The sequence below is a fragment of the Grampus griseus genome (genome assembly GCF_964374135.1).
Source record: "Grampus griseus genome assembly, chromosome: 2".
In the NCBI taxonomy this organism is placed as follows: domain Eukaryota; kingdom Metazoa; phylum Chordata; class Mammalia; order Artiodactyla; family Delphinidae; genus Grampus; species Grampus griseus.
In genome coordinates, this window is record NC_139018.1 from 173,841,655 (window position 1) to 173,856,862 (window position 15,208).

General features: G+C 39.2%; 1 protein-coding gene across 4 annotated transcripts in view; it reads right to left on the reverse strand.

Annotated features, from left to right (window-relative positions):
• ZEB1 (zinc finger E-box binding homeobox 1) overlaps positions 1-15,208 on the reverse strand; it is a 194,554-nt gene that overhangs the window by 27,583 nt on the left and 151,763 nt on the right. For all 4 annotated transcript variants that reach the window (XM_082647931.1, XM_082647929.1, XM_082647930.1 and 1 more), the window contains exon 4: positions 10,824-10,985. In XM_082647931.1, the coding sequence (XP_082504057.1) occupies positions 10,824-10,985 (162 nt within the window). The remainder of the gene's footprint in view (positions 1-10,823; positions 10,986-15,208) is intronic.

Consider the following 15,208-nt stretch of genomic DNA (forward strand, 5'->3'; position numbering starts at 1 on the left):
GAGGCCCAGAAAAGGCTGAATAACTTCCAAATCACACAGCCAGTAAATGATGAAGTCAGAAGTCAAACGCGTGCTGTGTGACTTTTTCACTAAAACATATTTCTTCTCTTCGTTTTCAAGGTTAATTAGAGAAAAACGACACTCTAGTTATAGTCCTTGGAGAGTAAGCAGCACATGGACTATGTTTCTAAGACTCCCTTGCAGGTAGGTGTGGCCCTGTGCCCGAGTTCAGACCAAAAGAGTCGGGGCCAGACCAGGCCTGGCCCCCTGAGACGCCCCCTGCACGGCTCTTCATGTTCTTTTTCCTCCTGAAACACACCAGCACATTTTCTGTATAGTTTTAGCTGGGTGACTATTACGATAGCTTTCAGAAAATAAGGGCATTATGGATGAACTGTAGTTTGTGGAGTGAACTAGATATTTTTTATATATGGAACCATCTAAGCCTGCCAATTCTAAAAATGTAATACTTCTTTGGCCAATTAATATTTAACTAAGAGTAGATTTCCATATTTGATGTATTTCTTCAAAGAAATAAGTTCGTAAGTGACAGCTTATTGTAAATATCATCTTCCCTTCATTTTGGATTTCTTACAGAAAAAGACCACCAAAGAAAGTTTCGGAACATTCTTCAAATGCTTCATAAACGTGTGGCCCCATTATTGAAATTCAAGTCTATGTAAATTAAATGTCTTGCTTAAGGGCAGGCCTGCAAATACTAAGCTGAGCGCCTGACGCTACACAGCTAAATACGCCGAAATATGTATCAAATATACAAATAAAATCAAACAACCAAGACCCCCATGGTTTATGCTGTTTTTTTGTTTGTTAGCAGTTCGCAAGTCACCTGGAACCAGAGTTTTTTTCTCTTAGTGATGACTCTGGCATGACCCCCCCTTCTTTGGGGACTAGGGTAGCCACATGAGGACATTTTGGGGGGAAATCAAGTTATATTTTGTCTAGTATCAATTTCCTATTTGTACAGACAAGTGGGAAATCAACATTTGGGACACTCTCCTTGCCAGACTGTCTGTCTATCCTACTGGTCTCAGCAGCTAATGTCAGAGTCCACCGTTACAGGTGTTTGGTCATCAGTACCACAGTCACAGTGTGATTCCATGATTCAAGCTCCTTGTACTCCTGGGTCATAAGCGGTCTGCTTGCATTATTCTATTTTCTTCTTTACCTTCATTAATCCTTCCAATCAATCAGTAAACAAAATATCCATAAAATGACAAGTTTATCATATTCAAATAGCAAGTTCTTTTCATAAATCAGTATCTATTGAATGTTCATACTCATAAACCAGCACTGGAATATTATTTTTTAAAAACTCACTTTTTAGCAATGAAGACTTGTCATGTAAGGAAAAAAATGTTTCTTTTTAGAATTCCTATAATAAGCTTATGGTAGCAGTTCAATACTACTAAAAAAATCCAACCTATATCTGACCATTTTTTGAACAATAATTTCTTTATGTATCTGTGACCATGCATATACTTATTTAAAAAACATTTTAAATTTCTGTATCTTAAACTTCCTTTAGTAGGCAGACTGATATAAAACCTGTGAAAAATTTCCTGATTTGTTCCCCACTGAACCAGAATTTGTGATAAATCCATCTGTTGAAGTTTCCCTGTTTACAACTTATGACATGCAGACGGTATGTTTAATCTGTTAAAACACTAAAAACCTAAGTGCTTCTGAAGATAATCACTTTTTCTATGTAAACAGATGTTGCTGGTGTGACAGAAAATCTACTGTGAAATACTGTGTTAGCAGTTAAATTAGATTATATACCTAAAAGTAATGAATTCCTGAATTAAAAACATATTGAATAATAATTAGACAAAGAAAACAAAAAATGTTTTACTAATTCAGAACAGTTAAGGCCTCAATTTTTATGGGATTTTACTGCATTGATTTGTAACAACGGACTTTACAAAGTTTAACCTTATTTGATCTATGCAATGGAACATTTCTTTAGTTTTCATTATTTTCTTTCATTGATACTTTCTGAAACCCTCTTTGTTACACAGTTATACACATCTGCATTTAAAATGTTCTATTTCCCTTTCATATCTATGGTAAGCTACTGCTTCTTCAGGTGAAATGTTATCACATTTTCTTTAAGAGAAAAAAAAACAACCAAGAAACAAAAGTAGAAAACGAAGGCCCAACAGGATTATAATGCCAATAACTACGGACTCTGCAAATATGCAAACAGATCAACAGAACGCATATCATTAAGCTGAAATGCAGTGTCCCCGGGGGTAATTACTTATAGTTTTCAGAAACGTGTCCTTTTGCCACACTGCAGGAAACAATTCCTAGAGTACCCTACTTCTTTTTCCTTTGTCACCAAATTAGTTACAGAAATCCTATCTATTCTGGAGTGAAACTTCTCTTTCTGCTCTTTTGCATAGCTGATTCCTGATTTAAGGAAGGTACAGTTGACTCTTCACAATGGAATCTGTTTTGTTTTCTGTACCATCCTTCTCGATTTCATTCAAACATTTAAAAGTTGATTGATACACCACCATTTACACTAGCACCAAAAATACTTAGGCATAAATCTAACAAATTATGTATAAGATTTATTTGAGGAAAACTACAAAAGTCTGATGAATAAAATCAAAGAACTAAATAAATGGAGAGATATTCCATGTTCATGGATACTCAACATTGACTCAATATTGTCAAGATGTCAGTTCTCCCCAACTAGGTCTACAGAGTCAATGTAATCCCAATCAAGTCATTTTATGGATAATGACAGACATTCTAAGTTTACACAGAGAGGCAAGAGACCCAGAAGAGGCAACATAACATTGAAGGTGAAGAGTAACGTTGGGAGACCAACACTATCTGACTTCAAGGCTTACTATGTAGCTATAATAATCAAGAAAGTGTGGTGTTGGTGAGAGAACAGACAAATGGGTCAGTGGAACAGAACAGACAGCCCAAAAAGCAAAGGCAACTGGACATCCACATACCAAAAAAAAATGTAAACACAGACCTTACACCCTTTACAAAACTCAAAATGGATCACAGACAACAACAGGAGAAAACCTATGTGACCTTGGGTATGGTAATGCCAGTTTAGATACCAAAGGCATGAGCCATGAAAGAGACACTTGATATGCTGGACTTCATTAAATGAAAAAGTTCTGTTCCATGAAAGACAATAACAAGAGAACTAGAAGAGAATCAGAAGATAAGCCATGGACTGGGAAAACTGTTTTCAAACGACACATCTGAAAAAGGACTAGCATCCAAAATATACAAAGAATTCTTAAAACTCACTGCTAAGAAATCAAATAATTTAATTTAAAAAATGGGCCAAATCATAGCCCCCTTCCTCCTCCAACTTCATGACGGAGAATCAGGAAATCAACACTGGAACTACTGAGTTCAAGAATACATACTTGAGATTAAAGTAAACCTGGAGGACAAGATGGTGGAGTAGAAGGACCTGAGCTCACCTCCTCTCACAAAGACAGAAAAATCACAACTAACTGCTAAACCACCATCAACAAAAAAGGGCTGGAACCTACCAAAAAAGATAATTCTACTTCCAAGGACAAAGCCACAACGAGATGGTAGAGGGGCACATTCGCAATACAATCAGATCCCATACTAATTATTTTCTAGTTTGACCCACAAACTAGAAAATAACTATATCACAGAGGTTCTCTCACAGGAGTGAGAGTTCTGAGCCCCACGTCAGGCTCCCCAGTCTGGAGGTCTTGCATTGGTAGGAGAAGCCCCCAGAGCATTTGGCTTTTAAGGCCAGTGGGGCTTGACTGCAGGAACTCCACAGGACTGGGGAAACAGAAGCACCACTCTTGGAGGGCACAAATAAGGTCTCATGTGAGCTGGGACATGGGAAAGAGTAGTGACTTCATAGGACCCTGGGCGAGACCTACCTGCTGGTCTTGGAGGGGTCTGCTGGGGAGGTGAGGGATGGCTGTGGCTCACTGTGGGTAAAAGGACACTGGTGGCAGAGGTACCGGGGGGTACTCATTGGCATGAGCTGTCCTGGAGGCCGCCATTTTGACACCAAGACCTGGCCCCACCCAGCAGCCCTTAGGTTCCAGTGCTGGCACGCCTCAGGCCAAACAACCGGCAGGGTGGGAACACAGCCCCACCCATCAGCAGACAGGCTGCCTAAAGTCATCCTGAGCCACAGCCACCTCTAATCACACTCCTTGACACGGCCCTGCCACCAGAGGGACAAGACCCAGCTCCACCCACCAGTGGGCAGGCACCAGTCCCTCCCACCAGGAAGCCTGCACAAGCCCCATGACCATTCCTCACTCACCAGGGGGCAGACACCAGAACCAAGAGGAACTACGATCCTGTGGTCTGTGGGACCTCAAACACAGAAAGTGAGACAAAATGAGATGGCAGAGGAATTTGTTTCAGATGAAGGAACAATATAAAACCCCAAAAGAATAATTACATGAAGTGACAGACAATCTACCTGAAAACAAATTCACAGTAATGATAGTAAAGATGATCCAAGATCTCAGAAAAAGAATGGAGGCACAGACCAAGAAGATACAAGAAATGTTTAACAAAGAGCTAGAAGATTTAAAAAACAAACAGAGTTGAACAATACAATAAATGAAATGACAAATACGCCAGAAAGAGTCAATAGCAGAATAAATGATGCAGAAGGATGGATAAGTGAGCTGAAGACAGAATGGTGGAAATCACTGCCACAGAACAGAATAAAGGAAAAGAAGGAAAGGAAATGACAGCCTAAGAGACTCTGGGGCAACACTAAACGCACCAACGTTTGCATCACAGGGGTCCTAGAAGGAGAAGAGAGAGACAAAGGGCCTGAGAAAGTATTTGAAGAGATAATAGTTGAAAACTTCCTTAACATGGGAAAGGAAACAGTCACCTAAGTCCAGGAAGTGCAGAGAGTCCCATAAGGGATAAACCCAAGGAGGAATATGCAGAGACATGTTAATCAACTTGACAAAAATGAAAGATAAAGATAAAATATCAAAAGCAACAAGGGAAAAGCAACAAATAACATACAAGGGAATCCCCATAAGGTTATCAGCTGGTATTTCAGCAGAAACTCTGCAGGCCAGAATGGAGTGGCAGGATATATTTAAGTGGTGGAAGGGAAAAACCTACAACCAAGAATACTCAGCAAGGCTCTTGTTCAGAGTCGATGGAGAAATCAAAAGCTTTACAGACAAGCAAAAGCTAACAGAATACGGCACCACCAAACCAGCTTTACAACAAAGGCTAAAGAAACTGTTCTAGGCGGAAAAGAAAAGCCCATGAGAGAAAACAAGAAAATTATGAATGGGAAAGCTGACTGGTCAAGGCAAATATACAGTAAAGGTAGGAAATCATCCACTCACAAACATGCTATCAAAACCAGCAATCATGAGAAGAGGAGAGTACAATGCAGGATATTTGGAAATGCATTTGAAATTAAGAGACCAGCAACTTAAAACAATCTTGTATATACATATATAGACTGCTGTATCAAAACCTCATGGTAACCGCAAACCAAGAATCTACTTATAGACAGATCCAAAACCTATGGAGTGCAGCAAAAGCAGTTCTAAAGAGGGAAGTTTACAGCAATACAGTCATATCTCAGGAAACAAGAAAAATCCCCAATAAACAACCTAACCTTACACCTAAGCAACTAGAGAAATAAGAACAAAAAAACCCCAAAGTTAGCAGGAGGAAAGAAATCATAAAGATCAGAGCAGAAATAAATGAAATAGAGACGAAGAAAACATTAGAAAAGATCAATGAAACTAAAAGCTGGCTCTTTGAAAAGATAAACAAAATAGATAAACCTTTAGACAGACTCATCGAGAAAAAAAGGGAGAGGGCTCAAATCAATAAAATTAGAAATGAAAAAGGAGAAGTTACAATGGACACACCACAGAAATACAGAGGATCTTAAGAGACTACTACAAGCAACTATATGCCAATATAATGGACAACCTAGAAGAAATGGACAAATTTTTAGAAAGGTACAATCTCCCAGAAATGAACAAGGAAGAAATTGAAAATATGAACAATAATCACAAGCACTGAAACTGAAACTCTGATTAAAAAATTCCCAATAAACAAAAGTCCAGGACCAGATAGCTTCACAGGGGAATTCTATCAAACATTTAGAGAAGAGTTGACACCTATCCTTCTGAAACTGTTTCAAAAAATTGCAGACGAAGGAACACTCCAAAATTCGTTCTATGAGGTCAACATCACCGTGATACCAAAACCAGACAAAGATACCACAAGAAAAGAAAATTACAGGCCAATCTCATAGATGAACATAAGATGCAAAAATCCTCAACAAAAAAAATACTGGCAAACAGAATCCAACAATATATTAAAAGGATCATGCACCATGATCAAGTGGGATTTATCCCAGGGATGCAAGGATTTTTCAGTACCCACAATTATTCAGTGTGATACACCACATTAACAAATTGAAGGGAAAAAACCATATGATCATCTCAATAGAAAAATCTTTTGGCAAAATTTCAACACCCATTTAAGATAAAAACTCTCCAGAAAGTGGGCATAGAGAGAATATACCTCAACATAATAAAGGCCATATATGACCAACCCACAGCTAACATTATACTCAGTGGTGAAAAGCAGAAAGCATTTCTTCTAAGATCAGGAACAAGACAAGGATGTCTACTCTCACCACTTCTATTCAACCTAGTTTTGGAAGTCTTAGCCATAGCAATCAGAGAAGAAAAAAAATAGCAGGAATCCAAATTGGAAAGGAAGAAGTAAAACTGTCACTGTTTGCAGATGACATGATACTATACACAAAAAATCCTAAAGATGCTGCCAGAAAACTACGGGAGCTCGTCAATGGATTCAGTAAAGTTGCAGGACACAAAATTAATGCAGAGAAATCTGTTGCATTCCTATACACTAACAACGAAAGATCAGAAAGAGAAATTAAGGAAACAATACCATTTATCAGTGCATGAAAAAAGAATAAAATACCTAGGAATAAACCTACCTAAGGAGGCAAAAGACCCGTATGCAGAAAACTGTAAGATGCTGATGAAAGAAATCGAAGATGACACAAACAGATGGAAAGATATACCATATTCTTGGATTGGAAGAATCAACATTGTCAAAATGACTATACTATACCCAAGGCAATCTACAGATTCAATGCAATCCCGATCAAATAACTAATGGCATTTTCTGCAGATCTAGAACAAAAACCTTAAAATCTGTATGGAAACACAAAAGACCCTGAATAGCCAAAGGAATCTTGGGAAAGAAAAACAGAGCTGCTGGAGGAAGCAGGCTGACTGATACTATAAAGCTACAGTCATCAAAACAGTATGGTACTGGCACAAAGACAGAAATACAGATAAATGGAACAGGATAGAAAGCCCAGAAATAAACCCACACCCCTATGGTCAATCTATGACAAAGGAGGCAAGAATATACAATGGAGAAAAGATAGTCTCTTTAATAAATGGTGCTGGGAAAAGTGGAGAGCTATGTGTAGAAGCATGAAATTAGAACATTCTCTAACAGCATACACAAAAATAAACTCGGAATTCATTAAAGACCTAAATGTAAGTCTGGATACTATAAATCTCTTAGAGGAAAACATAGGCAGAACATTGTTTGACATAAATTGCAGTAATACCTTTTTGGATCCACCTCCTAGAGTAACGAAAATAAAAGCAAAAATAAACAAATGGGACCTAATTAAACTTAAAAGCTTTTGCACAGCAAAGGAAACCATAAAGAAAATGAAGACAACCCACAGAATGGGAGAAAGTATTTGCAAATGAAGCGAACGACAAGGGTTTAATCTCCAAAACATACAAACAGCTCATGCAGCTCAATATCGAAAAAACAAACAACCCAATCAAAAAAATGGGCAGGGCTTCCCTGGTGGCACAGTGGTTGAGAGTCCACCTGCCGATGCAGGGGACGCGGGTTCGTGCCCTGGTCCGCGAAGATCCCACATGCCGCGGAGCGGCTGGGCCTGTGAGCCATGGTCGCTGGGCCTGCGTGTCCGGAGCCTGTGCTCTGCAACGGGAGAGGCCGCAGCAGTGAGAGGCCCATGTACCGCAAAAAAAAAAAAAAAAAAAAAAAAAAGGGCAGTAGATCTAAATATACATTTCTCCAAATATATATTTACATTTGGAGAAGTGTGTATTTCTCCAAATATACAAATGTATGTTTATCTATTTTGTTTATCTTTCAAAGAAGATATACAGATGGCCAAAAAGCACATGAAAAGATGCTCCACATCACTAATTATTAGAGAAATGAGAATCAAAACTACAGTGAGGTATCACCTCACACCGGTCAGAATGGCCATCATCAAAAAATCTACAAACAATAAATGCTGGAGAGGATGTGGAGAAAAGGGAACCCTCTTGCACTGTTGGTGGGAATGTAAACTGATACAGCCACTATGGAGAACAGTACGGAGGTTCCTTAAAAAACTAAAAATAGAACTACCATATGATTCAGCGATCCATCTCCTGGGCATATATCCAGAGAAAATCATACTTCAAAAAGGTACATGCACCCCAATGTTCACTGCAGCACTATTTACAAGAGCCAGGACATGGAAGCAACCTAAGTGTCCATCGACAGAGGAATGGATAAAGATGATGTGGTGTATATATATAGGTATATATACACAATGGAATATTACTCAGCCATAAAAAAGAATGCAATAATGCCATTTGCGGCAACATGGATGGATCTAGACATTCTCATACTAAGTTAGACAGAGAAAGATAAATATCAAAGGATATCATTTATATGTGGAATCTAAAAAATAGTACAAATGAACTTATTTACAAAACAGAAACAGACTCACAGACTTTGAAAACAAACTTACGGTTACCAAAAGGGAAAGGCGGGGGAGGGATAAATGAGGAGATTGGGATTCACATGTGCACACTACTATATGTAAAACAGACAACCAACAAGGATCTACTGCATGGCACAGTGGACTCTACTCAATACTCTGCAATGACCTATATGGGAAAAGAATCTGAACAAGAATAGATATGTATATGTAAAACTAAATAACTTTGCTGTACACCTGAAGCTAACACAACACTGTAAATCAACTAACTCCAATATAAAGTTAAAAAAATGGGCCAAGGACTTTGTTACCTCATCAAAGAAGATATACAGATGACAAATAAGTGTGAAAAGATGCTGCACATAATATTTCATTAGGGAAATACAAACTAAAACAGCAAGATACCACTACACACTATTAGAATGGCCAAAATCGGGAACACTGAGAACGTGAAATATTGGCCATGACGTGGAGCAACAGGAACTCTCATCATTGCTGGTGGAATGAAAAGTGGTGCAGCCACTCGGGATGAGTGGCCGTTTCCTCTAGAACTAAGCATACCCTTATCATATAATCCAGCAATTGTGCACCTTGGTATTTACCCAAAGGAGCTGAAAACTTATTTCCAGACCAAAATCTGTGCACGAATGTTTACAGCAGCTTCATTCATCATTGCCAAAACTTGGAAGCAACCAAGGTGTCCTTCAGTAGGTGAATGGATAAATAAAATGCAGTACATCCAGACTATGGAATATCATTCAACGTTTAGAAGAAATGAGTTATCAATCCATGAAAAGACACAGAGGAAAGTTAAATGCATAACTAAGTGAAAGAAGCCAATTTGAAAAGGCTATATGACTATGTACTATATGACTCCAACTATAAGACATCCTGGATAAGGCAAAACTATGGAGGCATAAAAACATCAGTGGTTGCCAGGGCAAGGAGGAGGGCAGGATGAACAGGCAGAGCACAGAGGACTTCTCGGGCAGTGAACATACTCTGTGTGATACTATAATGACGGATACTTGTCATTGTACGTTTGTCCAAACCCACAGAACGTACAACACCAAGAGTGAACCCTAATGCAAATTAAGGTCTTTGAGTGATTATGATGTGTCAATGTAGGTTCATCCTTGGTTAAAAAAAAAAGTACCGCTCTGGTGAGTGATGTTGATAATGGGGGGGGGGCAGGGGGAATATGGGAAATCTCTGCACCTCTGTACAATTTTGTTCTAAATATAAAACTGCTCTAAAAAGTCTTTTAAAAAAGTTGATTATTGAGCTCTTAAGCTAAATCTATCCATTAAACTGGGAACCCTGGAGAAACCAAACCAGATTTAGGATCTTAATACTTCAAATATCCTCAAACATTCCAAGCATCTTCCTAGTTCTTGGTACAGATACTGTGTAAAATTTCTCACAGGAGTATTTTCATCTGTTTCTAGTGCATGGAAGGCAGAATGACAGCATCTTTCTTTTCAGGAGAGTATGAACGCATTATTATTGTATTTCACCACTCTTTATATACTGGCTGTTCATATCAGAGAGGACCAAAGTAGATACAGGAAAACCATCTGTCTCCAAATCAGTATGTTTTGAACCAGACAGCCACGCTTTTCTTGCCAGAACAGTGGAGAATAATCAAAGGGCACTAAGGGTCATCCTAGTTCCCATTTCTACTACTTGCTACCATGTAAGTGAATGGAAATCAATGTCCAGGCACTGCCCTAAGCATTGCACATGTGGTGGCATCACACTATATACACGAGAGGCCACTGACACAATGCTATACTGTTACCATGGACAGTGTTCCACTCATTAAAGAGATCACTCTCTACAGCCACCTGCAATAAATGTTGGTTTTCAAAAATGTTCCCTCTAGTAGAGTGGGTTCCCACATAGAGTAATGGAAGCAATAATCCTCTGGAGATGAGAACAAAGCGGCCGTGATGCTTGTTACCGTTTTCATCGTGCCCGCTGGCCTCCGGCGTGCCCTGCCTCTGGTCCTCCTCGGGCGCCTCGGGGTAGATGACTGCAGTGTCTTGTTGCTGCAGGAACTCTTCAACGTTGGGATCATGGTTTTGTTCATTTTCTGCATCTGAGTCGCATTCATCATCTTTTACTAGAAGAAACGCATACTCTATAAAAACCAACTTCACCACCAAGTTGTTACACAGTTTTCCTAAATAAGAAATTGTTTATCTTGGGAGAATAAATGACTGTTCTTGAATTTGCAGGAAATATTTACAGAACATTAAAAATTTACTCGTTCTGTTCTAAGCTATTAAGAAGTCCGTTTTCATAAGTTTAAGATGTTATAAAAGTCTTGACATTGTCACGATATCCCTTGAAAGCTTTAGGGTTGTACTTCCATTCCATTTTACTGATGAACAAGACACAGAGAAGGTTGGCTGAATCCTTAGTTTCTGAATCAATGATAAAGCAAGGAAAACAGGAAAAGAGAAAAATGTAGTTCTCAAACCTCAGTCCTTCCTAGCAACCTACTGTTCATATTTAGTTGGAGTTGTGCTTGAAATCTGAACCATTCTCTGAATAACAAACTGCTCTGAAGTTCAGTTCAGTTATGTGATTTCTCAGAAAATAGCTTTAATAGTTCCCTACAGTTGGAAAGACTTCTAATAAGAGTCAAAGAGTATCAAATTGATAAAATTGCTTCCTATCTACCCTGGTATTCAGATACAGGCAGGGCTATTCTTTCTGTGTTTCTTCCTCAGTAAATGTTAATTGTGGGGTGAAGGAGAGGCATTTTCCCTGAGTCAGAAGGTTCCGAGCATTAACAGCACGTCTTCACTTGGAGAAGGCAGCCCAGAGCGTTGCCGTGTTTGCAGAGCGGGACTGGTATCCTGGGGTTCCCGTCCGTTTCCTCCCGGAGGAGGGTCTGCTCCACACTGCTGCTAACTGTCCTGGGTCAGGGTGGCCCCCGGGTGTCTCATGGCTGACCTCTTCACACACTTCAGACTGAACTCAGTTCTAAATTTATAAAGTAGCAGACTGAACTGGTGCTTAAAATGGTGGGACTTCCCTGGTGGTGCAGGGGTTAAGAACCCGCCTGCCAACGCAGGGGACACGGGTTCGAGCCCTGGTTCGGGAAGATCCCACATGCCGCGGAGCAACTAAGCCCGTGCGCCACAACTACAGGGCCTGCGCTCTAGAGCCCGCAAGCCACAACTACTGAGCCCGCGCTCTAGAGCCCGCAAGCCACAACTACTGAGCCCGCGCACCTGGAGCCCACGCTCCACAACAAGAGAAGCCACCGCAGTGAGAAGCCCACGCACCACAACGAAGAGCAGCCCCCGCTCGCCTCAACTAGAGAAAGCCCGTGTGCAGCAACAAAGACACAGCACAGCCAAAAAAATTAATGAAGAAAAATTAAAATGGTAATGTAAGGGCATCCTTTTGTTCGACAGTTACCAAAGCAGTCTTGCACAGGAGCAGTAACCCAACTCCTCAGGGTGGCTGCTATTAACAGACTTAGAGCCGATGACATAGTAATCATGGTGACTCGTCATTTTTTCCTCCTCTTCAATGCAGCCAAGAGCTATCAATTATTTAGTATCTGCTGTACACAGCTGACCCCTGACCAACATGGGTTTGAGCTGAGTGGGTCTACTTACACTCGGATTATTTCAATAGTAAATACTATGGTACTACATGACTGTGGTTGGTTGGATCCGTGGATGTGGAACTGTGGACACAGAGGAACCTCGTGTTGCAAGGGCTGGCTGTAAATTACACACAGATTTTCCACCGCGGGGAGGGTCAGGTGCCTCTAAGGCCTGTGCTGTTCAATGGTAACTGTACTGAGAACTGTAGTTTTTAGTTGACGCCTCTGAGCCACCAAACCAGGGTTACTGGATCCGGTGGTGTGTGCGGTGGGGGGGGGGAGGGGAGGCTCTTTTAAAGGGAAGCCAGTACTGTTGGTTTAAATGGAATCTACTTCCAGATCCTCAGCTTCCATGCACGGTCCTTCCTAGAATCCTGAAGGTTCTTCTTTCTACCCCTGCTTTTCACAGTCCTTTGCTCTGACTTCAAAGAGGCAGATCCCTCCCCCTCCATCCCTTACGTTAATACCGTGCATCGCCTCGGAGTGTAAAAAGCCTCCAGGTTGCCGAAGGAAAACGATTCAAAATACCGATTGGGGAAAACCTTCTTTGTTGATCAGTCAGGGCAACATAAGAGCGCTCTAGGCGTCCAGCCTTTCCTGTTTACATGGATTTCTAGCAGGGATAAAGTGTGGCAATTGAAATGGGGATTATTTTGGCCCTAGTTACAAAGCTCTGAACTCAGCTATATAATATATCCAGAGGGAGTGAGAGTAATTTTCCTTTAATGATCTCACCTGTTTCATTCCCTATTATTAAAACATTCACTGCTATTCAGGAGGCTGGTGAGAGCAAAGCAAAGAGTATTCTCGAAAACCCTTCCCAGGATCTGTCATTAGCTAGAACAATAAGCACTTCTGAATAACTAAAGCAGTGCAAGTCTGTGTTATTAGGTCTTTTCAATGTAACTTCAAAGTTTCAAGTTAAACTAGATTAAACTCATGAACGAAATTTATATTTTATGTGATTTCCTATACAGAAATATAGATTTGACAGGTTACTTAAAAATATTTTTATCAGATTATATTAAAAATATTTATCTCAGTTAAATAGTCTCCACTTTTAAAATGTTTATATTTTCTATAGCCTAGTAACTATATATATGCTAGATGATGGTATGATGAGGTTTTAAATAGTATATGTTTTTCAGAATTATATAATCTGTATTTTATACACAAACCTTTCATCTTCAATAAGTTATAAGTTTATCTACACACTGGTTGTAAAGGTACCCATTTGGAGACCAAGATTTTTATAAAGCATAACGATTAGATTAGATCTAAATAATCTTAATCTCATTATTGAATAAGCTATTTTAAAGATGTATTTGTTTATACTTTATATATTCCTCATTATTTGTAACATATATTTTTCATAGAAAATATTTTATAAAATCCCTCAAAATGTGTATCGATGCATTTATTTTAATTAGAAAAATGAAGACGCCCTTTTTCTTCTGAGAGAAAGTCTGATTTGGCTGATTGGTCTAACAGTGATAACTGGTTTTACTAGTAAGGTTATTAGGGACAGATTTTCCAGAAATTGAATGAACTAAGTCTATAGCTCTAAGGTATTGATCAAAATATAGTTAATTCACATGTTAAAAGGATTTTTATTTAAAAATGTACTGACAGAAGGTACTAAAATTAGCAAGATTTCAATATCTCCAACCATTTCTGAATATATTAAACAAGGTGCCTCAAAGTGAGGGGAAAAAAGTAAGAAAAGCCAAAACAGATATCATTAGTCCTTTGATAAGTAAGTATTGGTAAAGCCTTTTGGCATATGTCCCAGGAAAGGAGGGAGTCAATGATTCTGGTGACTGGGAAACAAATCCTTTAGGAAATTAAGTGGCTTTCCATGTTTGCTTTCAACAAAACTGAAGGAGCGTTTAATAGAACTGTCAGTTGACAAGACATCAAAATATTTTTATTAATAGATAACCATAATTCTTTGCAAATCTGAATATGTAAAGAATCGAATAAATCATTTATAACAAAAATGTATTTCACCTTTTTATTTATGAGAATAAGGTTATCTCAGTGCTAAAGAAAAACAGGAAACAATTAATGCTGAACACTTTTTCTTCCAGAATGAGCAACACTGAACTACTGATATATGGGCTAACTGAAGAATACTTCAGCTCCTTTAACCTCATTTCCAGTAACATTTTTCTTTCATCAGTAGTTGACCCCTGAACAACACAGGTTTGAACTGCACAGGTCCACTTACACTGGGTTTTTTCAATACAGTAAATACTATCGTTCTACACCATCCATGGTTGGTTGTGGCCACGGGTATGGAACCGCGGACAGGGAGGGGTCCTGTGTACGGAGGGGCTGCGTACACGGGAGCACTGACTCTCAGTTATGTGTGGACTCTGACTGGGCAGAGGGTCGGCGACCCAGTCCCCATGTTGTTCAAGGGTCAACCATATTTATTCCAATTTGTCATGTATGCTGTGATCAACTATGTAGGACTAATAATCATAGGATAAATCAATCCATAACGTTTTTTTAATCTTAAGAGCCGTATGGTTCCTGGGAACTTAAGAGAAACTTAGATTTCAATTTCTGTACATGTTTTTCTTGCAAGGAAATGAGAGTTGATCAAAAATATCTTCGAACAGGAAATATACACTATGTTAGCATCAAATTCTATGGGCTACATAGAATGGAAATATGAGTTCAAGGGGTAAACATTATGACATAACATTTCTGAC